At 30.7% G+C, this 27,487-nt stretch overlaps 3 protein-coding genes across 3 annotated transcripts; 1 reads left to right on the forward strand and 2 right to left on the reverse strand.

Moving 5' to 3' along the window:
• Nucleotides 1-3,393: 3,393 nt before the first annotated feature.
• On the reverse strand, nucleotides 3,394-10,378 carry UBP23 (ubiquitin-specific protease 23). The gene is made up of 10 exons (XM_068608104.2): nucleotides 9,880-10,378; nucleotides 9,548-9,662; nucleotides 9,229-9,339; nucleotides 8,468-8,640; nucleotides 7,385-7,711; nucleotides 6,988-7,113; nucleotides 6,181-6,804; nucleotides 5,330-5,990; nucleotides 4,292-4,385; nucleotides 3,394-3,877 (listed from the first exon to the last, which is right to left on the reverse strand). The coding sequence occupies exons 1-10, from the start codon at nucleotides 10,144-10,146 to the stop codon at nucleotides 3,718-3,720; spliced, it is 2,658 nt and encodes an 885-aa protein (XP_068464205.1). The 5' UTR covers nucleotides 10,147-10,378; the 3' UTR covers nucleotides 3,394-3,717.
• Nucleotides 10,379-17,146: 6,768 nt separating this feature from the next.
• LOC137807446 (BTB/POZ domain-containing protein At2g24240) lies at nucleotides 17,147-19,269 on the forward strand. The gene has a single exon (XM_068608092.2). It carries the CDS (start codon nucleotides 17,694-17,696, stop codon nucleotides 19,026-19,028), a length of 1,335 nt encoding a protein of 444 aa, XP_068464193.2. The 5' UTR covers nucleotides 17,147-17,693; the 3' UTR covers nucleotides 19,029-19,269.
• Nucleotides 19,270-20,147: 878 nt separating this feature from the next.
• Nucleotides 20,148-25,584, reverse strand: FAD6 (fatty acid desaturase 6). Its single transcript, XM_068608093.2, has 10 exons — nucleotides 25,271-25,584; nucleotides 25,140-25,194; nucleotides 24,567-24,808; nucleotides 24,169-24,312; nucleotides 23,899-24,050; nucleotides 22,917-23,039; nucleotides 22,565-22,742; nucleotides 21,176-21,294; nucleotides 20,787-20,901; nucleotides 20,148-20,460 (listed from the first exon to the last, which is right to left on the reverse strand). The coding sequence occupies exons 1-10, from the start codon at nucleotides 25,307-25,309 to the stop codon at nucleotides 20,299-20,301; spliced, it is 1,329 nt and encodes a 442-aa protein (XP_068464194.2). The 5' UTR covers nucleotides 25,310-25,584; the 3' UTR covers nucleotides 20,148-20,298.
• Between the last annotated feature and the right edge of the window lie 1,903 nt (nucleotides 25,585-27,487).

Genomic DNA, 27,487 nt, shown 5'->3' on the forward strand with positions numbered 1-27,487 from the left:
TAATTTAAATAACTAGTGAAGCAAAAATATCTCATTTATATTAATAGATTTTTTTACTTAATACTTAAAATCAAAATCAACTTTAAGACCATCTATTTTCATAAATATATCATCAATAATTATATTAAGCATGTTTCACTATATATTAACATATATCTAGTATATTCTTTTCGTAATTTTAATCTCATGATTAGAGTAATTTTTTTATGCACAAAATCTCATAAAACAATAGTGCAAGAACTATGCAGTACACATTAACTCGAACATTAATATGATATGGATATGAAAACAGAAATATGTATAATTTAAAATGTAGGATATGATGACACAAATTTATATATTATATAATTTATAAATTATATAAATTGACAATAAAAATTTATGTACATAAGTATATTTCAATTTTTTTTAGCAGAAATATGTTTTTCATGGCTGGTTCAAAAGGATTTGTTTCTTATTTTTATAATCATACTAAAAATTTGTACAATAAGTTTGAATTTTTAAAGAATTAATGTATTTTTTCTTTTAAAAATTAGGTTAGAATCGTGTTAGAATGGTTAGAAATCCAACAAATATTTTTTAAATTTAACATTTCATCCATACGTGTTCTACGAATCTAAATCACTCTTATTTCATTCACCACCTACCACATAGTATCCTAATATATGTAAATTTAAATAATAGAAAATAAAATAAAGATATTTTCTTTATAATAATGGTTCATGTAGCATATCATCATATACACTTATTCCTTAATTATAAATATATATCAATTCATAAACTTTATACATACACCTAATCAATTCATATAATCCATATTATTTTTAATATCTAAATACAATTATTTCCAGAATCTCAATATAAAATAAAATTCACATAATTCATAACACATACTTTGCTAAACATAGTATACAATTAATTATAATATCATATAATCTCATTTAAATTCAAGAAATCAAATAAAAAGAAAGTTACGAAAAATTAAGAGGGGAAATTTTTTATTTTAATCGTCTTATCTTCAATGTAAATTAAAATATACCACTTTAAATTCAATTTTAATCAAACATTCAATCTTTTTCAACCGACACACAACTTTATTTCATTCCAATCAAAATATTCAAATACTCATATTATTCTCACAATAACGAATTTTCAAACATAATCAAACAATACAAGATATGTTTAAAGTAATAAAAATAATTTTTTAAAGGTTTATTATTAAATTATGTATATCACGTACACACAATTTATCTCAACTTTAAAACATTTATATAAACCTTATATATATATATATATATATATATATATTTTAAAAAAATATATATATAAAAAAAAAAATATATATATATATATATATATATATATACTTGTATAATCTCTATTTCATCACTACAGCATCTCTTTCTATAATATTCCTTAAAAAACTGGTCAAAATAAATAATATCATTAATTCAATAATAAGCATCTAATTGAAGATTCGATTCAACACGAAATTATAAATATTATATATACAATATTTTGTTCTCTCAAAATAACTTAACAATTTAAGTCGCTTTTTATATTATGTTTTTTTAGAAAAAAAATTCAAAATTATAAATTTTTTGAAAAGTTGAGTTACTCCTAAAAAGAGTTATCCATATACCTTGTTTGCAAATTGAGCATATCAATGTAGACTAATATACATCCAGGAGTTTAAATCTCAGATACATGAAAACCACACATAAAAACCATTTAAAATGAAAAAAAAAAGGAAACTAAAGATTTCAAAAGATTAAATGAATTATTATTTTTTTACCAAGTTAGAGATCAAATTAAAATTTCCATTTTCTCAAAAAAACAAATTAAAATTCCTTGAATTGGAGGACAATGAAACTCCCAAAAACTAACAGCTAAGAATTAATAAAATGTAACCTTTTTTTTTTTGCTTTTCTTTAATTCATGATCCAGATTATACAATCACCAATCTTTGACAATCTATAGTTCTAAGTAACGGAAAATAAAAAAATAAGGGAAAATAAAAAAAATGGTAATTATAGCAAACTCTGCTGTCACAGTCTTCCATTATTCTCTATCAGTTCTTCTTGTTCTTGAGCTTCTTGATGGAGGTGGAGGAAGAAGCTTCAACCCAGATCTTTCTGACAAAATCATTGAGGTGAGTAAGTTTCTTACTAGTCCTCTTGGACCTAGGCTCTTGGGCTTATCACATTCATTATTTTAGGGATCTTGTTATTATTTTAGGGTAATAGTTAGCATCCTATGGATCATTCCTAAAAATTGGGGAAGGGGTTTAAAAATGGGAGGAAGAACATGTGTATGGTGGTTGATTCATCGTCTCACAACTTTAGTTTGTCGAGCACAGCATGAAGGGTAAATCAATGATAACCGAACACAATTGAACTTCTGTCTCATTTTTTTGTTAGAAAGGAAAATTAAAAAAATTAAGTGAAAAAAAAATCTTTCTAAAATCGTTTGATGAAAATAAAAGAAAAATAGATATAAAACATGTAATGATTGATTCTAAATCATATTGAGCATTGAAGAATTTTTGTTTTCATATAAAAAAATCACGTGTCATGGAAAGTAAATTTGGAGTTTCTTTGTTTGATTAGTCAAAATATTTCTGGAAATGTTCTGTAATTTCTTGAAATAAAAATATTCAATTTATTGTCACATTAAATTAAAATTTTTAACAAGAGTGTTGTAGTGTTTATTTAGTAAAACAAATATTTTAGCTAAGGAAGCTAAATTTCTACATTACTCGTGAAAATAAATTTAACGAGTATTTTTTTAAAGTAAAATTTTTATTTTAATAAAGGAAAGTTAAATTTCTACATTCCTCATGAAAATAATTGAGATTTGACCAAAACCTTTCAAAATAAACTCTAATATTGTATTTTAGGAATAAAAAAATTACTATAAAAAACTAACCGGCACTGTTAAGTTGTGATTACATTTATGAACGAGAATCAGTTAAACAAAATTCCTCTTTTAATTCATTAATTCAAAACTGAATATTCCTTTTATTTTAGAAAAGTTTTCAAATTAAGCACAACCTTATGGGGAAAAAAGAAAAAAAACAAATGCATATATATTTCTACCGATGATTCACGGAGTACTTTCTGTTATTCTCATATTACTTTAGCCTTTATAATTAATAAACCATTATAAATTTTCGCATTATTTTTTAAACTTTATACTACCTTTTTCAATCATCCCATTTTCTGTATTAAAATTTAATTTATTAATCGATAAGCAATTTATTCTGCGTAATCCAAACGAAAGCCCTTACATTTATGAATTAGTGTATAATTTATTAAACAAATCTTCCTATAAATTAATTGTACATGCCATTCTAGTACCCAATCCAAACTTAAACCAAAAGCAAAGTACAAGTTCAGTAGACGTTACACACTTAGTAATAAATTTGAAGTACAGAATGTGTTAACAAATTTAAATCCATGAACAAAATTTCAGAGCTACGGCATGCAGCTAATACAACAGAAATACAGTTTGAAAATGAGATAATTTGAACATGAACACAAGTGCATAAAACCCCAACCCTCTGCGCCTCTGTCACAAAGACATGCGATCCAGCTAAAAAATTTGTACCGGGGAAAAGAATAAGGTAGGTAGGTGCTCTCTTCGTTACACTTTCAGCGTTTGACAAAATTGCTACAAAAGATGCCCGCAGACAATAGCAGGCAAATAGTTAGGACATCATATCCTAAATGGAGGATTCCCTGAACAAGATTGGTCCAACTTTGCCCTTTTGGACTTCGACTTCTCAATAGCAATTTCTTGGAAAAGATTTGGCCCACCAAAGCTATGTTTGATGCCCCTTATCTTCTTCCTCTTCCCTTTATCATATTCTTCATCCCTGCAATTTTTGGGGCAGAAAGATACAAATTTGTAAATATATGCAAAAGTTTTGGATCAAAATGGTTCCAGCAACACAGCAATAACAAATCCTAAGCCCCATCCCCCATCAAAACTCAAAATATTGTGGCGGGTAACAGCTCCTGTTTCAAAGCCATGGAAACCATATTTTGTACACTTGAACTCAATGTACAAATTATTATTAGCAAAAGGAATGGATCACGTGCATCTCAACTATTTAAAAGCATACATCGCATCCTATTAAATAGAAAATGTTTTCTAAACACATAAATCTTGGAAAAGATAAATCTTAACAGATAGTGAAAAGGTAAAGCCTTCGAAAAATGCAAATTAATAACAGTCCACGTTACTACAAATAATAACCAAGAAAGAAACAATGTATAGCTGAGCTCACCATTCATCCCCAATATATCCAATGCTGACAAACTTGTCATTCTTTGACTCCAAGGGCCGTGATGATGGTAATTCTATATCATCCCAACGTGCAACTGTATCCAGATAAAGAATAGGGATGTTGTTATATACCAAACAAAAAGGTGCCAGACTTTCATAGGTGCAGAGAAAGAGAGAGCAGGGACTAATTCAACTTTACAAAACCATTAGATAACAAATTGACTATTATTAATTGAAGTGGCTAGTTTTACTATGGATAAACATTAAATACATGCAGAACAATCTAGATCATCTTCAAAGTAACATTTTGATTACACAAATACAGAAAACATTTGATTGGTTTACTTGAAGCATTCAGCATTCATTGATATCTAATCATAACATTTATTATGTATAAAATCCTCGAAACTAAGCACTTTCATCCCACATTACCTACATATAACTAATACTATAATTTAGGAACATGTGAATATTGACACAGCTGCTATTGCCCCCACAGCATAGAAAAAACCACTCAGCAGTGAATGGGTTTCATGAATAGAGAGAAGTGAATGAAGGTGAGATTTGAAACAAGTGAGCAAGTTTGTCATTCCTCAATATGACTGAGATTTTATTGACAGGAAAATTATAAAAAAAAACTATACCACTCTATGAATTCTCGAGCCAAAAAAGGGTACTTCAAAATTTTAAATTAATCAATTCTAGAAATCTGATAAACCACAAGATTCCTTTTTTTTCAAAAAGCAATAGTGGATATTAAGGCACCAGGTCAAACAATCAACACTAACAGAGCATGAACAGGTGGACTAGTATTAACACAAAAATCAACTTGTGTAGTATATTTCTATATGCTAAAATGTACAAGCAGACATATATAATTGACCATAAAAAAATATATTATTATCCAAAGACAGCACAAACAATTAAGCAATTTCCTCTTACACAGTACTAGAATAAGAACAAAACCAAAGGGTGTGGAACAAATATTTTCCGTATCTTGCCAGACAGAACTTAAAGGGAAATATTTATGAAAGCTTACCAACTGTCTCCTCCAGACCTCGGGTGAGCATACTCATTAAACCATTATGCATTTGATCTCTTCTACTATCTTGTATATTAGTAGCCTGTCTAGCTTTAAGTTGATTTACTACTGAACCACTCCCAGATATACTTTCAATTTGTGTCATTGATGCAAGCACAGCACAGTTCCGATCAACTCTCTTCCGAAATTCTCCTTCAACACTATTTTCTGTCAGAGATTCATCATTAGATTTAACATTATCACCAGATCTATAGCCAGCCTTTGTTGCTTTACTTTCAGAACAACTTGACACACAAACATATTCATCAGTTTTTCCACGTGTAGATGGTTTGCAATCTTCTGATGAGAAAGCAAGCTTATCCAATTTGTCCTTGTTTGGATTTTTCTTACTCAAAGTGAGGCGTTTATGTTTTTTTTTATTCCTCTTCCGTGGGCCCAAGTATGTCATGTATAGGAATATTGGACGAAGATGCATACCAGATACCTGATACTTAAGGAACTTCTTTTTCAATTTTTTCACAGACTTTTGATCACGTTCTTCTGAATTCAATGATCTATTTACTGACTCGTTAGGATGCAGTCCCTGAGAACCAACCAGATCTCCATTCACCTTACTACTTGTTTGCTCACACACCAAACCAGTTGCAGAAGTTCCAGGCTAAAAAAAATAAAAGTCAACACATAAATAATTCAGGCTCAGAACAATAGATACATATAGTAATATTTGTGCTTGAATCTTGAGATGCATCGTCATTAACTTTATTAACAATCTAAGTGAAGATAGTTCAGTAATCTACAAAACTGAAATAGAAACAAGTAAAATATTGGAAAATACTGAAATTATTTACCTTCGTAGACTGAGATTTTCCATCAGTAGCAAGTTCACAAGTATGTGAATTAGTGGATAATGGCACTAATGAAGGAGAATCCATAATGTCCTCTTTTGAAATTATATTCTCCTTACACAAATAAACTTTTTCTCCAACTGGAGCAGCTAAACCTTTCAAATTATGATGGAGACTATAATCCTTTCCAGAGTGGCCTAATGATGACAGGCATCCAAGTTCTGCTTTAGCCACAGAGAGCCCATCTGGTAAATCATGTGCCTGTGTATTGGAAGGAAGCTCAGATCCATGTTTTTTACTTTGCATCAGGTTTTCTTCTAATATGACACTATGATGAACAAGAGCGTCCTTCACAGAAGTTGATGAGTCAACATTTGACATTTTCTTTTTTTCCTCTTCAGTCAAAAATGGTTCAGTACAAAATTTGTTTTCAGCAGGAACATTTGGATACTCCATCAATACATGGCTTGAAGTTGAAGATTCTTTATTTCCATTCACATTACTCTTCACATTTTCCTTCTTAGCAATGTCAACAGGCTTTCTTGGAACAATACTTTTTCTGTCACGAACATAAAACAACATGTATGCTTGCTGATTTAAAACTTCCCGTTCACTGACATGACTTACCTGTTGCAACAGTGCAAATTTAGTTAAAATGATAAAAATAATTGACTTCAATAAAAAAAAAATTGTGTCTTGCTTTATTAACCCCAATCCTAGAAAGATTTCATTCATTGAACAATTATTTAACAAGTTATGCAGGAATCGTGAACAGAAAAAAAAAAAAACTATAAAGCACATTTTCAGTACCCGGTTATCATCCAAAGTATACCACATGTTATTTGAAGTGCGAACATAACAGTAATAGTGTCCAGAATGAGTGCTGGAACCGGAATGAACCAGAACCCCATATAGAGAGTACTTCACATCTCCATCCTGCCAAATGGAAGAAGATTGAAAGTAAGAAACCTAACATTAATACACAATAAGTTAGAAACACATAACAGTCAAACTGCATGTCACTTATTTCAAAACAAGAAACACATGAATTCTACTGTGTATGTCCTTTTGAGCATAGTAAACCCATGCAAAAACAAATATTACATATATATTTATGAATTTATCACACCAAAAAGAAAATAGAGGTACTAGCACAGAAAATAAGATAATTCATATCAATTTAAAAAATATACTTTATTGTACTTACATATGAGCCACTGACAAAAGGTTTCAAGTCCAGTGCACAGCCAAAATTAACCTTCTTTTTAATCTTTTGTCCAGGATCATGTGCATGGAACCGCTTTAAGTGAATAGTAAGCACATAAGGTGCCTTATGAATTGTTAGCTGTTTAAGAGCCCTAACTTTCTGTTTGCATCGTTGACAATGGTATTCTCTCTCCCCTCCATCCAACCATTCTGCAGCGGTGAAATTTGCAAGTGCTTTTTGCAATGAATCTGCCTTGAATATTTCAAGACTTAAATCTAAGAAAGGATCAAATTTGTTAGAGCAATAAGAACACTGGTGACATTTCACCTGCAAAAGCAACCAAGGAATTTTTCAATTATTGTAATGAAGTATTCATATTAAAACTTGTATACTGATACAACTTGGAATTATACAATAATAAGACAACTTTGAACATTTTCCTAGTATTTGATTTATAGGGTACATTTAAAAATAAGAACTTTCATATAATCTAAAATCTTCATTTAGTAAAATTGAGGCTTAAATATGTAGTTGGTCCTTGAATTATAATCATATTTTATCTTTGGTCCTTAAAAACTTTGTTTGCTCTTTAGCCCCTCTAGAATTTTATTTTATTTTTTTAACTTCAACCTTTTATTTGAAACAATCCTGGTAAAATACTATTTTATTTTGGTTCATGTTAGATGTACATCATTTTCTTTAAGTCCCTATCAAGATATTTCAAGTTTACTAATTCAAAATAAACAATACATTATAGATTCTAAAACAAATAAATATATATTTTACAGATAATAAAATAAATTAACTACAGAAAAAACAACAAATACATATGGTGATAAAAATCAACCAAAAAAAGGTTAGGTACAAAATGGAAAACATGACAATATTTCAGGATATGAAAATATATTTAAGCCTAAAACTAGATTAATTTTATATGAGTACCATCCCCTTTGATTTTTTAAAATTGGTCATATCCCAATGTGCATGTCATATCGTATCTCTGTTCTGTGCATTTCTGTGAATCCTAGCTCAATTAATAATGACGTTCCTCAGAAATTTCACCATGAAGCAAGAAACAAATACCTGACTCCTGAGACGACCACCAAAGATTTTATGGACAAAACTTTTCTCATAAGCACCAGGAGATTCACTTGGTACTCCAGAAGGAAGACAACATTTATGCATACACTCAAGTAAGTTCACCATATACTCATGTGCATCCTCCTGCCTTGCATTTCGAAAATTTCGTGATATACCTAATTTAATGTTAAGAATTACAAATTTCAAGCTAATAAAAATAGGAGACAGTAAATAGTGATTATTGTCTAAAAAATATAACAACCACTCTAGCTAACAGTATTATGCCTCATCTAACAGAGAAGCACATAAAATCTAGTTCTTAAATTTAGATATAGTAAAGTATAACTTGTCTAACCTTATCACCTTATCAGCTAAAGAATGATAAACTCTCTAATACTGTTAAATTATTCTTTCACTTTCAAAATATGATAAAGGTAATGTAATAGAGAAACTTCTAAGAATAAGCATAAGGACAAATATTTCTTTTAAATAAATGTCAAAAAATCAATCCTCGTATTACTCTAGAGTAAGCAGCCAAGTTATTTTCTGATACATTTATATGGAGAGATGTTAAGTTTCACTGTTTAAAATCTCCATGGCAACATTCTCTTCTGCTCATTGAGCAACGGTGATCTACCTCTTATCAAGTGTCTAGGATGATGATGATAATGATGATGAAATAGAAGAAATGAATCATAATTTTCCATTCATAAATAAAAAAAATACTTTCTACCCATAAATCAAACAATGAATCATAAGGATACATCGTAGATTTCCAACCAGATCCTCTGGGGATAATATTCTCCCAGTTGACTGCAGTGCCCGACTAACATGATTCTGTATGGCACACAAAGCACAAAATCCGGCAACGCGACCTACAGTAATTGCACAATATAATGAGAAACTCAGTTTTTTCATACATATGCATAACAGCCAACTAAAAGAAAAAAATTGAAAAATCTAAATAAAACATTACATTGTTCAACTGTACTAATTTTATCAAGCTCTAGCACACCAAAACACAAATAACAGTTAACAAAGAATTCTCATCGAAATAATCACACTAAGTGTAAAGTTGCTCACATGAAGTTTTATGCTTCCCACTTTGAAGATACGCTGCTAAAGGCTCTGTGTATGTCAAACACTGTAGTACTGAATTGAGAAAACAAGTGTTCCCCAAATTGCGCAATCCAGCACCCTGAAAATTATGAACAGCATCTCAGTACTAAAAAATTATAAAAACTAAAACATGCAGAAGCCATTCAATACCCATAATACAAAACTATTATGTTTTTTTTTCGTAGTTCAAGGGATTCGCTACAAGAAATAAAAAAAAAAAAATCCCTGGCAAGAACAAAAGTTCCTAATTACATACAAAAGTATAATCTCAAATTCTGAAACGAAATTGAACTCACTATTCTGCGGAAGGTAATTCCAAAGGTAAGTTCCGGATCCAAGCCAATCTCAAATTCCGAAGAGTCGCGTTTCTTGGGAGTGGAACCGGATATTCCAGGTTCGGAAGAGGAAGGATTTAGGGTTTCTATGTGAAAATCATGGGAGAAACCCTTAAATGGCTTCTTGACAGGAATAAAGACAATTTTTCTCGGTAAGGGAGTGATGGCACTGGTTGAAGGATCCAACGGATTCGGAGGTTCTATTTCGATCAATGATGTTTCCGTCATTGATGTACTTCTAGAAGCTTCAATTTGGAAGAGAAAGAACTGAAACAGCGAAGAAGAGAAGAGAAAGAGAAAAGAAGCTGCAGAGGGGTTCGGCTTCTGGAGAGAGGAGTAATAGCTGAACCTTGTGTCTACTAAAACCCTACACCACTGTTTTGCCTTTTCTTTTTTCTTATATTTCCTTTATTAATTTAAATTCTCTCTCTATGTATATCACCACAATTATGGGTGGTAGGGTCTGGGCTTGGGCCCAAAACTGAGTATATAGTCGTTAAAATTTTGGGTCGTGTTAATTTAATTGAGTCACTCTATCTAAACCGCGTGGTCAAAGTTCTGATCTATTTTGACTTTTTCTTATCTTCCATTACGGAAACTAAATCATTCTCACCAAAAAGAGAATAAAAATATGTGATTATTGAAATCAAAATTCATTATCTTTATTTTATTATTATTTTCATAACTAAAATATACAGTATAAGTTTGAATTCATGAAATCAGTTTTCAGATAATGTTACTGAAAAAAAATACATTTGTATTTTTGTTCTAAGTTAAAATTTTATAATATTACAGGTTCTTTATGAAAATATGTATTGAGTTTTTTTTTTCAATTTACAAATAGAAAATAAATGTCACCCAATCTAATAAATGTATTCGAGTTTAACATATGTGTACACACGAATATACTATCATGTAAGGATATTTAATTATATTACTTATTTTACTATTTAACTTGTATTAATGGTAAAAAGGCGTTATTTAAGTAAAATATATTATAAATTTAATATTTTTCCTTCTCTTAATTGTTTAATATTAAATAAAACTGATGGGTTAAAAAATTATCCATCAACATTTTAGATGTTACATTTGTTATATAATAATTTTGAATTATTCAATAGAATTTTAAAAAACATTTTCATTTTACATTTGAAGTTATTATATATTTTTTCTTCACCTCATTAAGAATATTTAGATAGATAAGTTGATGGTATTAAGAAATAAGTTAAAATTTGTGAAAAAATATAAATTAAATAGCTTGAATTCAATAGCCTGTATTTTAGGAATATTTGTTTTATGTTATGATTCTATATTTTTGGATATCACGCAAATAAATAAACAATGTTGATATTTGTAAATAATTTGTGTTAATTTAATAGTATGGATTTAAAACATTTATTTCAAGGTGTAATTTACTGAAATATTGTGTTAAAAGATCAAAAAAAACTATAATAAACATGATTTATTTAAAAAATATACATGTATTAATAAGACACAACTTACCTACATAACTAAATAAAAAAAATTATTCATTATCTAATAAAACAAATTGTACCATTTTCTTACAAAAATCAGAAAACATTATCCACAAAGATGATTTATTTTAAACAACTTACTCCTTGGGATTATAACATGTTGATAGAGGTTGAATTTAAGAAAATTAGAAAAACCTATTTTAAAAATATTAAAAAAATAATTTAATTTAGTTCTTATTTTAAAATATTATTGCACTATTATCTTTATAATAATGAAAAAAACACATAAATTATTTATTAGTACCAAAGCACTTAACTTGAATAATAAGGTCAAGTCCAGGGTGATTCTTAGTTTTAAAGTTTTACTTTTTTATAAACTAAAATTAGTTTTAAATTTTTAATTTCAGATTACATTGATTTCTTGTTTTAATAGTGTGCTCCTGAGAAAAAAATAGTTATTCTTTAAAGTATAAATACAGATAACCTTATATTTCAGTTACTCCTTTATATAAATTTTTAAATTATATTTTTGTAGTTACTTCTTGAATTCTTAAAATAATTAGACTTGTATTGAAACATTACGTTGTTTGGTGATTATTTTAATAAAGAAAAACAGCAACAAACTAATAAATTGAATAATAAATAATCAATAACTTAAAAACTAAAAGCATCCATCATGAAAACTAAATTCTAAGATTTGAAGCTTGTGTAAAACTCATTTTAATGTTATGGTTACATATGTATGAAATTGACACAGTATAAAAATTAAATTTAATGATTAAATCTATGTGAATAAGTCAATTTGAATGTGAGATGTTTATTTCAATAACTTTTTTTAAAAAAAAATTAAGGTATTATCTTAAATATTTAGTTTGATATTGCAAACCTTTTAAAGTGAATAACTTGATTTGTCATCCATCTTCTTACAAGGTAATGTTTAGATTATGTTGTGTTGTGTTATAATATAATATGGAGTCATGTTTAGTATAACTTAACCTTGACTAAAAGTTTTAGATGTTGAAGTTTGTGGTTTTAAGGACAATTATCAAAGTTGACAATACATTAAATATGGTAATTGATTAATTGATCTTAAGAGTATTATCTTAGTGGACTTGAGGTTGGAACATTAGTGTAACTTAATGTTTTCATTTGGTAGAATGTGTTGTGCATCTTTCTTAATTAATATCATGGTATCTGTACTAGGTAAAAATAGGTGTTGTGACTCTATGCCTTTATTGTTGAAGCTTGATGCTTATGTTTAAAAAAATCTCGATATTTAACTTATGAAATTCAAGTAGAGTGACTTGTTAATAAAACATTGCTCAAAGCACAAAGTCAAGTTAGACATGTCTAAGGCATGAAACTAAGTTAAATATCTTGAAGTTGTGAAGTTGAGCTAGAGACACTAAATGCATAAAGTTTGCTAAAGGTGTTATAAGTTTGAAAACAAGTTAAAAATGTTATGACCACAAGTTCTAGCTTAATATGTCAAAGACACAATGTTGAATTACAAGACATTACATGCACAGAATTGAAAATGTTTTAGGTGTCGATTAAGCTACTTATATCTCTAAGCATGGAGTCAATATGTTATAAGTTCAAAGTTGAGTTAAAAATATTATAGCCATGGGGTCCAACTTAATATGATAAAGATAAAATGTCAAGTTATATGTATAAAATAAAGTCAAAGATGTTATACGTGTGAATTGAGCTACATTTGCTCTAGGCATGAAATCAATTTAAATATGTTCAAAGTGTGAAACTAAGCTATATATGCCCAAAACCCGAACGTGAGTAATAAATATGTGAAACAAAACTATAGATGTTTAAGGTTTAAAATTAGGCTAAATATGTTCATGGTGCAAAGGCTGGTTAAAAGGCTAGAGGTGTAAAGTGAGGCTAGAAATGTTTAAGTCGTGAAGTGAGGAGAGGCTAAAAAAAGTGAAACCAAGTTAGAAATTATTGAGACCTAAACTCTCTAACTTGTTGAGGACCACTAAAGTAACCCTCTAAAGTGTTTTGATGATAACAAATATTGAATGTAACTTATATATGTTATATTCTTATGAACTTTTTAATGTGTGATGCATGCAAGTTGTAGCTCATTAGACCTACCAATAATCATACATCATCCATTAATGTTAGATGATACATAACTTTATTCATGTAATGTATTACCTATATGTAATAAGCTATAACATAAATGTTTTTTTATAATTAAAACAAAGGTATAATTAATAAGTCTACATGTTCAAATAGCATTAATTAACTAAGTGCAATTCATATACGAAAATAGAATTTTAGTTTTACAATTTCAAAGGAAAATCAACATTTCAATTTTGTCTTTTATCAACACTAATCAAGTCATGAAACATTAGTTTTGTGTAATAAATAAGGATCACAATATCAATGGGATAACTTGAAGTTTGAACGCAACGAAAATAATATCATAATGCTTATATGAGAATACTCAAGTAGGTCATGAAGAACACATGAGACATACACTAAATTCTCAGCTTAAATAATTATGTCTAAGTGTTTTAAGTGTATGTGGGAGGGCATTGGATTTTAAATTGTTTGTTCTTGTGAAAAATTTGAGGTTGTAGACTTGAGAAAAGATCAAAACAGACTAACTAGAAGTGTTTTGTGTATTTATTATAAATAAGAGTAATTTGTATACTTGTTTTATAAAAAAATATATTTGTAGAACGTCTTAATAAGTCGTCTAAGTTAGAACTAGATGTAACTCATGTGTTTGATGTAAACCAATATAAAAGTGTTGTATACTTTGTTTTTTGATAATCTAGTTTATCATTTGAGAGAAAATATTTAAGACTATATTAAATACTTCCATTATTAGATGTTTGAGAATTTTATCAAATTAAATATGTTCCAAGTGTGAAATCAAGCTAAAAAAACTATGAAGTTGAGCCACATATAATCAAAGTACAATGTCAAACTAAAGAAACTTAAGGAGTAATGTCGAAACAAACATGCTTAAGAAGTGAGGTTGAAATTAATGATACTAAAAAACATACAATCAAAATAAAAAAACTTAAAAATACAAAATTGAGTTAGATATATTAAAACTGCAAAGTTTGAACTATATATACTAGTGAAAATACATATATTTGTATAATATTTAAATAATATAATTTCAAGGATATATGTAAATTTGTAAAATAGTATTAAAAATACAAAGATACTATAATTTAACGAATATATATAATTTTGTAAGAATAGTATTAAAAGAATTATGTGGTTGTTATTTTAGAAAAAAAAAAGTTATTTACTTATTTTAAAATAGAAGCAATTATTTAATTAATTATTTTATTAAATAAATATATAAATTATTTTGTATTTATTAAAAGATACAATTTTTTAAATAAAAATGACATAAAAATAAGTAAAATGGTTATTCCTACAATGTTAAAAATTAATAGTTACTTCTACATTATTTTCGATTCATGTATATTTTAAAATATCATCTGCATTTATAACATACTTTAAAATATTTAGTATAATTGATTTCATTTATTTTTTCTTTTTTAATTCACAAGAACAAGACTCACTTTCACTACATAATTAATATAAACTTAATTTTTGAAAAAAATATATTATTTTTTAAAACAACACTACTATAATTTAAAAATATAACTAAAAAAGTGAAGTTATGACTTTAAGTGATGACTTTATTAAAAAAATAAAGTCGCGACTTAAATAGCAAATTTAGAAAAAAAAAATTAGCAAATATAGTATTATAATTACATATTGGTTGTTTGATAGTAAAAGCGGAGAGGTGTAACAATGAAAGAAATAAAAATTATGAATGCAAAGACGATAATTGGCCTATGCTGAAGAAGTATTTAAAAAAAAAAATTATGTTTGATCAAATAAATATTATATGAAAAAATATTACTAAAAAAAAGGAAATAAATTATGAGTGACTAAGTCAAACTCAAACATAAAAAGAAATCTCAAATTTATATTAATAAAAGCAATATATAAAGGATATTCATATTTTACTAGTTGTAGTGCCTAAATATCATACGTGAAACAGAAAAACCATGAATTGTTTCATATCTTAATTTGTAAGAGTAGGGAAAAAATATAATGTGTTTTAATTCCTTATGATATTTCTATTTTAGTTCTCTAACATTATTCTTAACTCAAACACTAATTTATTTTTTAATAATTTATTAGAATAATTTCTCAACTATATGTAAAATAATATAAAATACAATAATTTTTAAAATTAATATACGTGATATTTATATTAATATTGATATTTTTTAATTCATGTTTGTTTCATAATTAAGTTTGGAGTAGATTTATATATATATATTTTGTAGGATGTTAGAAAACTTGTTTTAGGTGTTTTGTATAAAGATTAGAACACTCCTGAAATGTCTCATTTTATTTTATTTATTTTTTACCGATAAAAAAAATAAAATATATATATAGTCACTAAATTTCTTTTAAATTGTAAATATTTACTAAACTAATATATGTTAAATTTATCCTAGCATTAATATGATTTAATTCAATACTGTTTTCTACTTAAAGTTTGAATAATTCCGTCTACATAATATAAAATATATTAATTTTTAAAATCAATATACTAGACAATTTTTTAAGAGTTAATTATGTTTTTCACTAAAATTGATGTTCGTCTCTAATCCGAACTTTAAACCTCCTTGTATTTGTAGTAAGAAAACTATTAAAATGAGTTTTTGTTAATTTTTTTTTCATGATAAACATATTTTTAGTATGAACTGGGATGAGTGACATAAATGTTATAAATTAACTTGTTATGTAAAAAACATTAGTAAAAACTCATTTTAATAGTTTATGTTACTATAAGTATTTAATAAGTTTGAAGTTTGATATGGACAAAAAACATATTTAACTTTTTTATATCTTAAAGTTTAATGAATATTAAAAAAACCTTAATTTTAGAGGAAATTTGTAATCCCTACTTTTTAGTTCGTTTTACTACTTTTAATGCTAATATTTAATGACATTAACATGTAATTTTAACCACCAACATAAATCTACATTAAAACTTTTTTTTTGTTGAAATGACTTTTCACAAATTACAGAATAATGCACTCCAATACGATGAATTCCCTTTTTAATTCCAATGAAAGTTTTAATAATAGTTGTTATGTGTTAATCAAGTGAGTGAGTGGATGATTATGGTTCCAATTCCAGTGGATTAGAAAACCCTTTTTAGGGTGAAATTTGGGTTGGAAAAGCCCATTGGGGTGAACTAAAGAGTGATAAGGACGCGTTACCAATCAATAAATGTGGAATTGGACCCAATTGGTTACAAAATTTGAAAGACTAAACAGAAGAAGTTGCTCATAAAATCTCAACCTTCACTATAAACAAAAGAGGGTGTGATACCCCCTGCTTTATTCAGATTCCTATCATTGAATCATTGGATTCCATTGCATGTAGATTAATTGGTTTAATTAATTATCTTTTTTGTTTTTGTTTCTGAAAATGTAAAATCATTACAAAAGAGAAATAGAAGGACTAAAACATACAGAAATTAAAATGCAGAACTGATACGAAAAATTAACACAAGTATACTAAATTAAACTACATTTTTAGTGTTTAATATCTATACTGCATAAAAGGTTTTACACAATCAATTAGTGAGTGTGAAGATAACTATGGCTAAAGTTGTGTGCAGTAAAAGTTGGGATTGGGGAGGTCTTAAAATGTTTTACATGGTAGTTGCATACTATATTTTCTCTTATTTTAAATGGAAGAACAAGGACGAAGGGACAAAAGGAAAAGGAAAGAAAAAGAAGAAGCAAGAAAACAGAGAGAGAAGAAAAACAGAGTGACTTAGTGGGAGGGATGAAACTGAGTCAATTCTGTTTTGAATTCAACCCTTCTTGATTCCTTCACCAAATTCCACACAGAGTTTCGAAAAAAACCCTTCTTTAAAACCAGTCGTCTCTTAGAATAACAATCCCCATGTCCAGTTTTTCACACAATCTCATCATTTTCCTGTAGCTTAATCTCTGTCCTCTGATCCCTATCTCTCTCTCTCTCTCTCACACACACACATACACCATTTGCTTCAATTCCAATCCTTGAACTGTAATTATTCACTCACCTATCGTCAACCAAACCATTCCTATTTATTCCCACTCATTCTCTGCTTTTCCCTGTTCATCCATCATCCAATTCAAACCCGCAGAGCGCAGAGCTGTTGAACTGAACATTCACCTACTTCCCCACCTGGGTTTCTGGAAAAGCCACAATCTTGGGAGGAATCGAGTGATGGTGGTTCAGAAAGACAGGGTGAAATTCAACGTGGGTGGCAGGGTGATGGAAACAACGGCAACAACCCTCGCCAATGCAGGGCGCAATTCGATGTTCGGTGCAATGTTCGACGACAATTGGAATCTGATACTATCGTCAAACAAGGAGGGCGAGAGATTCCTCGATCGCAACCCGGATTGCTTCGGGATTCTCCTCGATCTGCTCCGAACCGGGGAACTCCACATCCCACCCAACATCCCGGAGAAGCTCCTCTACAGGGAGGCCCTCTACTACGGCCTCTTGGACCACGTACGCGCCGCCAGGTGGGGCCCATTCGACGGCAACAGGTTAAGGTTGTCGCGGTCTCTGCAGGGCCAGGCCCCGGGTGACGGAACAGCCATTCGGGCAGGCCCTGATGGTGGCTGTTGCGTTGCTCATGGCAGCATGGTTCATGTGTATGATTGGATGTTGGATGAACACCCTCCTCTCAATCTCGATTACCAGAGGGTTAATGATGTTGGATGGGTTGACTCCGACAAGGTTGTGATCGGAGTGAGCGAACGGCTTGGGAGGGGTGATGGGGGGATGGGGCTGTTCAGTTCTCAGAACGGGGAGCTTAGGTATAAGTTTCAGGTTTGCCATGAGAATCAGATGAAGAGTTACACTGCAGGGGCCTTGAGTTTTAGTTCAGATTACAAGATATTTTCTAGTTGTAAGGGGAGGAGTAATGAGTATGGGGTAGGGATTTGGGACCAGGTTACTGGGAAGCAGATTGATTTTTTCTACGAGCCTTTGGGGTGGTCTCTTGGGGATGCTGATAAGCTTCAGTGGTTGGAAGGGAATAATTGTTTGTTGGTGGCTACTATGTTTCCTAGGAAGGACAACTGTTACATTAGTCTATTGGATTTCAGGGAGAAGAAGATGGTGTGGTGTTGGTCTGATGTGGGGGCTCCTTTTGCCGTGGATGAGAAACGGGTGAGGGATGCTATTGCCATGGAGGATAATAGTTCCATCTGTGTGGTTAATGAGTTTGAGGATTTGGGGTTCATGGATTTGAGAAGTTCTGCTGCCACAAGCATTAGGTGGAGCTCCAGAAGTAGGTTGATGAAGGGGAAGATGCCGGAGGAACCCTGCTACCCTAAACTGGCACTGCATGGGGGACAGCTTTTTTCATCCATGAATGATTGCATTTCGGTGTTCTGTGGCCCTGAATGGGTTTTGACCTCTAGGCTCAGACGAAGCTACGGGGGTTCAATATGTGACTTTTCCATTGGAGGGGACAGGCTTTTCGCCCTTCACAGTGAGGAGAATGTGTTTGATATTTGGGAGACTCCAACACCACCACTTGTATGATTAGTTTTTGTTTATTTTTAGCTTACCTTGCTTTGCTATAACCAGACTGCTTCTGGGTTTCTAGATAGTATTGAGTTTTGAAACTTGTATGTATATACGGGATTGAGTAGTTTATAACTTGTCATACATGTAGGTTTACCTATACTAAAGGTGTCATGGTATATGTAAATATCTATAGAGAAAGATGATATATGGACTGCTTATTTTCCGTTTCTTTTTGTGACTCGGATTTCATACTTCACTTCAGATCTCTTGCAGATTCTAATTTCGAACCAGTCCCCTTATTCTGTCTCTTTTCCTTTTCCAGCTCTACCGAACACTTTTTTGACCTTTTTCTTTCACAGCCAACATTGCTGTTTCAATTTGGTAAAGTGACTTCACTGAACTTAAAAAAGGTAAAGGGAATCATGCTAAGTGAAGTCCCATCCCCTGTTTGAGAGTAGTTGTAAGTTGTAACTGCTGCACCTTAAGGATTTGCTTTGAATAAGAATGGCTTCAGATAAAGCGTCACTGGTCACTTTCTCAACAAATAGTATACATAATAAAATACTCACGTAAATCCGAAATATTAGCTACTACGAGGTAAACCACGATAAACAACCAGACACTTTCGTTGTCGAAGTTCTAAATAATAATTTAGTCAAACTTTATAACATTATTTAGCAGGAAAAAAAAAAGACAAGATCGATCGGGCTCTCTTGGAGTGTCCACGAGGAAGGACTTGTTTATGTTTAGAAGAACGTTCCACACTTCCACTTTTAAATTTGCAAACAATTTATGGTTAAATATGCAGTTTTCATTAGATAAAAAGACACTGTATATTATTTTTTAGTAAGAAACTGTATGCTTGAATTTCAGCAATATAATATTATACAACCAAAAGAGCAATAATGAATAACAAAACACTGTCAGTACACAAGTAATTCAGTAGGCTCAATCCACTCACGTGCTTTTTTATCCGTCAGACAACTTTATAATATATTATTCTTCCCACGTGATAACAAGAACCCCACTGTTCAGATTACCACAACACCTACTTTAACTTAATGAATGCATCTCGGTGGCTTCGCCTTGGATAATCCGCAACTTCGTAACACGATTACCCTAATACGTGTGAACTTTGAGAGCAACAAGCAATTTTCTTACTAAACCAGATATGAAGATATAACAATTTTAAACAAGATCGAAAATGTAAAAAGAAAACCGATGGCAAACGAACCTAATTTGATACATACAAAATTTCATGGGATAAAAGGCAGGTTGGACCTAATTAAGCATAATCCGGCATGCTTTTCTTCAAAAATGCAATTGGACCAGAATCTTCAGGGGCAACATCGTCGAACGCAACATAATTTTGCTCTTTATCGTACACATGACACACTGTCATGATTGTTTTCATCAATCTCCAATTCCAACTAGCCTCATTCAGATACTGTCGATCCAACACAAACAAAACAAAATTGAATTAGCAACGGTGATTTTTATTTGAGAGATTTTAAACGTACGGGATTCGAGACAACTGTAGTGTTGGAATAAACAAAACTTCCACATCTTTATTTGGACTTCATCTATAATAAGTTTCAGTAGCAAAGAGAATATACGAACAATTTCATTTTCTTTAGAGAGGAAGTAAAAAAGCCATTACTTGTTAATTATGATAACAATGCTGATAATATATTTTGAAAGCGAACAGTAGAACAGTGGCCTTCATTCCAATACAAGAACAAAAAACAATATATTGGCAATTTTCTATCTTACCTTTCCCCAATTTTCTTCGATGGACTTATGGGCTGCTCTTAAATTATAGCTTGGTATCCTCGGGGATATGTGGTGTGGAATGTGGACATTAATATCATGACATAGGATCTCGATCCTGTTCAGAAAAAAAAGAGTCAATAAATAGCAGTTAGTTAATGCGAATGCTATCGAATTCATTTTGAAAACCTGCATTTTAGACAAATTGACAAGATGGGTAAATTCTTAAAAATTATTCACAGAATCAAAGAACAATCTTTTTCAGATGAGTAATGAAATAAAAACATTCGGCAGTAACTCATCAATTATGCAGTATATTCCACCTCCATGTGTAAATTTATAGGCCAGAAAAACGTACATAACTAAAGAAAGAAGTAAAAAGAATCCATTACCATTTAGGGTAATCACAATGAACAGTTCCATTAAGCTGTGCTTGTGCAGCATTCCACTCTTCTGAGATTCTGAATGGAATATGCGGTGCAGTATGATGAACCATGGTAAACGTACTCATCTGTGATCGCCAGCAAAATAAATAGATAGTGTGACTCTTCTAATTATAACTTTTAACTCTAAAGAGACATGGCAAGAGTATTGATTATATCAAGAAAATTCAGCCACAATTAAATCGTTGTAAAAAATTTCACTGAAGGGGGAAATTGATTTTATACTCTGGCTATTAATTAAATATTATCATTCATTGGCCTTGAGTTGTGTAATACCTTCGTCTTTTTGTCTTAGACCCTCAGTATCCAAAAGTGACACTGGACCTTAACCAAGTTCAGTTGAGCCAAGTAGAACCATTTAAGGGGACAAAGCTCTCCTAGTGCCCCCTTTTTTCTTATTCACAATACTTGAATCTCAAATCTACTTTTAACAGGAACCAACCTCCACTTTACTTGGTCGAATAGGCACTGGTGGTGGGTTGTTCAATATTTTACTATACTGCATGCTCATCCAAGTTTATACTGAAAATCTATCTTCTTCATTCATGTGAATATTACAGACTTCTTTTAAAACTTATACTTCATTAAGATCTCTTAGTTTAAGAATAACAACCAGTTTGTAAATTAACATTCCAATCGATTAAATACAAAGTCAGAGACCACACATGCAATTTTTCATTTGCATAAAATAATACCAGGTACAATATAATAGAAAATATAAGTGTAGATCCATGGTTAGAAGGCCAGGTCCTTACTGGACCCCTTCCCACAATCCCATCAATCCCTGGCTATAATATAAGACTAAAACTATGACATTGGCCTCAGTTTTCTGGCAGCATACAACTACAACCAGGTATAGTCTGGTTTTTTTCAGTCCCCAAACATAAGGTTACGAGCTGTTTTATATCTGAATTCAAGTTTAGCACAAACTGCCAACTACCACCAGCAGAACTACAACAAAAAGCTTATCATACATAAGTCAGGCTAGCTAAATCCATTATATGACATGATCGGACTCTATTATAATCTATCAAGAGAGACCAACGTTAAAGATTCAACAAGTTTTACATTGGCTGCCAAAGGCCTAAAAGCCTTTCATCTTGAGGCTTCGGGCTGACAATAAGACCATAGGAGGAGTTTGCTTAACTAACACCAATGCAGAACATAAATGGAAAAGTTTAACCCACTTCCAAATTATTAAAAATGGCTTCAACAATACCCTGGATAAATATGCGTAAGTCATTACTACCCATCCCAACAAAAACAAAAAAAAAACAAAAATATTGGAGCAAACAGTGGTGAACAAAGAAAGAATTTACAATATAGAATTGAAATTACCCAGAAGTGATAGCCCAACCATGGCATCAACCAGAATTTTATCCATCCCATGATTCCTGTCTTGTAAATAATTAATGGCCACCCAATCGCTATAAAGGAAAAAACACACGCTAAGCTTATCTTCACCCTCTTTACTTCACTTGGTCTGAACTTCTTCAAATCAAAGTGCAAAAGCAACCTGAGTTAGAATGCACCCGCATATCAAGATTTAATTTGAAGCTAAAGGTAATTAAATATGAAATCAAGGCACTTTTAGCTAATGAAGCAGTACTTTAGGAACTGCACAAAGATATTTCAAGCCATAGTTGACCTAAGAGATTAAATGATAAATGATTTCATTATAAGCTTATACCAATGAGCTATAGACATCCAACATCGAAATGGACCATATCCATATATTATTGCTTTCCTCAAAAGGGGAGAAGATTCAAACTCGTCCTTCGATACAGGGTTCCAAGCAGTATCTTCGGACAGCCTGTAGCATAATAAATGGCTTGCAGTTAAATGAAAGTAATGAAACAGTGAAGCTACTGAATCTATGAGACAGTTAAACTCGGAAATAAGCATACTGAATTATGTATTTATTACTGGAAACTTTCCAGTTTTAGGCCAGCATCACCGTACAGGAGAGACAACAGATGGTTTTCCTTCAGCAAGGAGTTTCCTCCTTCGACATACAGCAATTAGTAAAACTATCCTATGAATATAACCACCCCAAGTCCCATACAACTAACATTAAGGTATCACACACTAACTATCAAACCATTCAACCGCATTAAGACAGAAATGCCTGAAGACACAATTACAACACATACACTAATAATTCTGGCCTACTGAATCTCGTTTTGCTTCTTATCCCTTGCAGATATAAACTTTCCAAGGTCTATCTGTCAGAGACAAAGGAATTTAAAAAAAGCATACGTGTGCATCCTGTAAATAAACCAAGGTGCAAGATTTTATCCATAACACGGTGTCACCATTATGTCTCTTACAGTGCATTATGCATGTCATATAAAGCCTGTATTTTATCCTTTCAGTATTGGTGTCATCTGACTTTGAGTTAATCTGGGGCAGAGAGTGTGAATGTATACTGCAAAAATAACTATATACAACAGAATGATGCATTATCCCACTATCAGTTTTAAGCAGAAAATATTGTTTTCCTTCACTGACCTACTCATATATAAATTTACAAGGGCGGATTTGAGGACTTAAAAACATGTTTTCCACTGCATGTTAAATAAAAATATTATTGAGTTCCTCTACAGTATACATACAGGATGCACTTAGAAAATAAAAAGAATACAAAATAGAAGGAAAGACAAACTGCTTACATGTTTGTTTTTGCATGATGTCTGTCATGCTTGAATCGCCACGGCTCATATGGATAAATCAGTGGCAAAAAAGCCAGGGTTCCAACTATGTCTTCTACCAATTTGTTGGATGAAAATGATTTGTGAGCACAATCATGCCCTATAACAAAGAACTGTATGACAAAAGAGGAAAGAGGGTTACAAAACATAAACAAACATGTTGGCCAAGTTCTAAAGAGATATGATTGAGAAGGATCTGAGATACCAGAAAGAAATACAATTATAACTAACCCCAGTTACTGCAGTCCCAGTCCATGCCCAAGCCAGAGGAAGAAGAAACCAGGGAGCTTTGGAAATCATGAAGATCCCCAATGCATAAGAAGTGGCAGATATCAAAACAGATTTCCATGCTTTCACATCATCAATCTCAAAGACCTGCAAAAAAAGGTAAGACATTTTATCTTTCTCATAATGTGCAGAAAACATCACTGCTGTTATTTATGTTTTATTATAAACTTACATGCCACAATGAATGCTATTTTAAGCGCATGAACAAATATTTCACAAAAAAACAAAGTATTTAAGAGGTGACTCCGCATACTACAATTAAACCAAAATTCATGTTCAATGATGCTGCTATGAAGCATTACATCGATCTAAATAATAATAATAAAAATAAAATAAAGCACCTCCTTAGGAAGGGAATTGATGACATCCTTTAAAGTAACATTAGATGGAAGCGGCTCTGCAATTTGCCTGAAACCGTAGTCTTCAGCCAGTTGTTTTCTATACTCCACACTTTCCACAGGAGCTGGTTGTTGTACAGGAACTGCCACAGCACGTATGAGAGTAACCTTATTCCTATTAACAAAACTCCTTTGACGCCTGAACCCTTTCCGGATAAGTCCATCACTGTTTGAACTAAATACGCCTGTGGAAGAAGAATGCCAAGTAGTTAGCTAAAACAAACCCATTCCACACACCATTCATGTTCGTGCCTATTAAAAGTTAAACATAATGGCACCTTAAAGACTCCAGGCCAGCTTATCAAAGGATAACTCTCAAATTTCATGACTAAGTGATACTGATGACTGATACCACCAGGTAATGGTAACAATTCACCGGAGAGAATCTTATTCGAGTGAAATATTTGTGATAATTGTTAATATTTCATCATCGAATACGTCCATTTCCAATATCTTGAGCTTAAATTGAGACAAGGAACAGTAAATTGAATTACGGTAAGGGAAGAGGGTGCATACCTGGGGAGTAGTGTGCAGCAACGTCTCTCTTGCGAAGTGGTTTCTGAAAAGAGCCCTGAAAAATGGAACCAAGATAAGGTTAACATTTGCTTGAAAGTTGAAACACGCTCGAGAGAGAGAGAAAGGAAAACCTTGAATAGGAGCAATGAATCAGCGAGCGTGCAAGCCATTGTGAGCACAGATTAATCTGAGCTCACAAGAGAGGATTTTGGGGCTTTGAAAGAGATAACGCTTTTTTTTGTCCGTTTCTGAAAGCGTCGTGGATGGGAATGTGTTTTATATGGTCGTTTCGTCGTGGGGCCCCCAGAATGTGGACTTCCTTTAAGAGATCTTCGCAGCCGCATGTATGCATTGGACGGTGTCGTTTCTTCTCCGTCCACCACACCACTTCCTCCTCTGCTTTTTGCTTACATTTTTAATAATAACAATAATTAATTGCTTGTTTGTTATACGCAAATACACAATGAAAACAATATTATTGTTTTTCATGTGCAAAAACAAATTTTATTTTGCAAAATAATTTTTATTAATGGTCAAAGATAATAACTTGGGGAGGAAAGTGGAATATGAGTGATACAAAATTAAGATTTCAACCTTTATATATCCAAATTAGATTTACTGGAGGGATTTAAATGTGTATTATGTAAAAAAAAAACAAATTCATCAATAGATAATAGGGAAAAAATGAATAATTCCATTTGTTTGGGCTAAACCCATTAACTCGTTATTGGTCTGTCAAAAGTTAGATAAATATAATTGGTGCATCTAAATTATACAATTTGGAATTGGTAACTTGTAATTTGTTTTTTACCTATTTATTTAGTTGTAGTCATTAATATTATTTTTTAGACAACAAGTACAATAGAAATCAATAAAATTAAATTAAACTTGAATATTCTAATCAAATAATATTTAATACTTAACAAAACAAATTAAATATCAACAATATTAAAAAATATTATAAAAATATTAATGTAAATAAAGTTTAATATAGATTATTAACAATCACCAATATTTATTCCAAAAACATGACTTTCCTATTTAAAAGTACAAAAATCAAAGGAGGGTGTCCGTCCCGCTTGTGACCCAACAGGTTGACAAGTAAAAGTATTGACTTGTCCTATTTAAATAATGACGGTTGGCGATCTAACCTGCCAAACTCAACGTATTTTACCATCCTTACAAGACGTATAATAATGAAATCTATGTATATCTTATTTTTTAATATGAAATCTGTTGTAATGGTAAAGAAGGCTATCAAAGTAACATACATAGAAAAAGAAAAATAATAGAAATTTTTTCATTATAGACATTGAGAAAAAAAAAAATTTAGAGATCTCACATCGACTAGAGATGAAGACATTTCATTGTATATAAGTAGGTGCAAACCTCACCTTATAAGTCAGTTTTATGAGGTTGAGTTAGGTTTAAAGTTCACTTCTTAATACGGTATCAAAGTCATTTCAAGTTTATCTTAGTGAGTATTTGGTAGGCTTATTAGGTCACCCGCTATCGGACTGTTATCGGATCACCCATAATATGTTGTCCCACGAACTATCACTCTTGACGTGAGGAGTGTGTTGGAGATAAAATAAATTGAATCCATAAAAAAAAATCTATACATTGTACCAAGTGTACATGTAATATTTGAGATATAGATTCACTAAGTTCTTTTTATTATGTTGTTTCACTTAACTATTATTTATCACCTTTTTCTGATTTTAGGTGTTTTATTACTTGCCCAATAATCATCACACAAAACATATTTTGATTCTTGTTAGTATTTATCCTCGTTTGTTCTTTATGTATTTTTACTTGGTACAACATGTTACTATTTGTAATTAAAAGTAAAAAAAGAAACATTGACTAGTTATAGTATATCATATTTTTCATGAGAAATATATAAACCTTAAAATAAAAAGAATAATTAATTATAACATTACTGTTTATTTTAAATAATAGCAAAAATAGAAGTGAGAGAATATTTTTTTTATATAAGTGTGAGATAGGTAAATATTATTAGTAAATGGATTGTCAAAATTAAAAAATAAAATAAAACACGTAGGTCTTATAAACAAAATTATGTTATTTTTAAGTTATAATATATTTTAAAAAATTAATGCAAATTATTGATGATTAATATGATTCAAATTTACTTTTACCCATTTCTAATATAAAAGTTAATATGGAGGATAAAATAGAAAAAAAATTAACAACAATTGTTTGTTACTAATTGAAAAAATTATCGTTTGTCACGTTTTACATTTATAATATATGCTTGGCTCAACGTTTTTATTGGCTTCCCTAAGGTAATGCAGTGGTTGACTAAAAGGTGGTGACTGGTCTCT

Source organism: Phaseolus vulgaris, chromosome 3, assembly GCF_051622355.1.
Source record: "Phaseolus vulgaris cultivar YP4 chromosome 3, ASM5162235v1, whole genome shotgun sequence".
Taxonomy (NCBI): domain Eukaryota; kingdom Viridiplantae; phylum Streptophyta; class Magnoliopsida; order Fabales; family Fabaceae; genus Phaseolus; species Phaseolus vulgaris.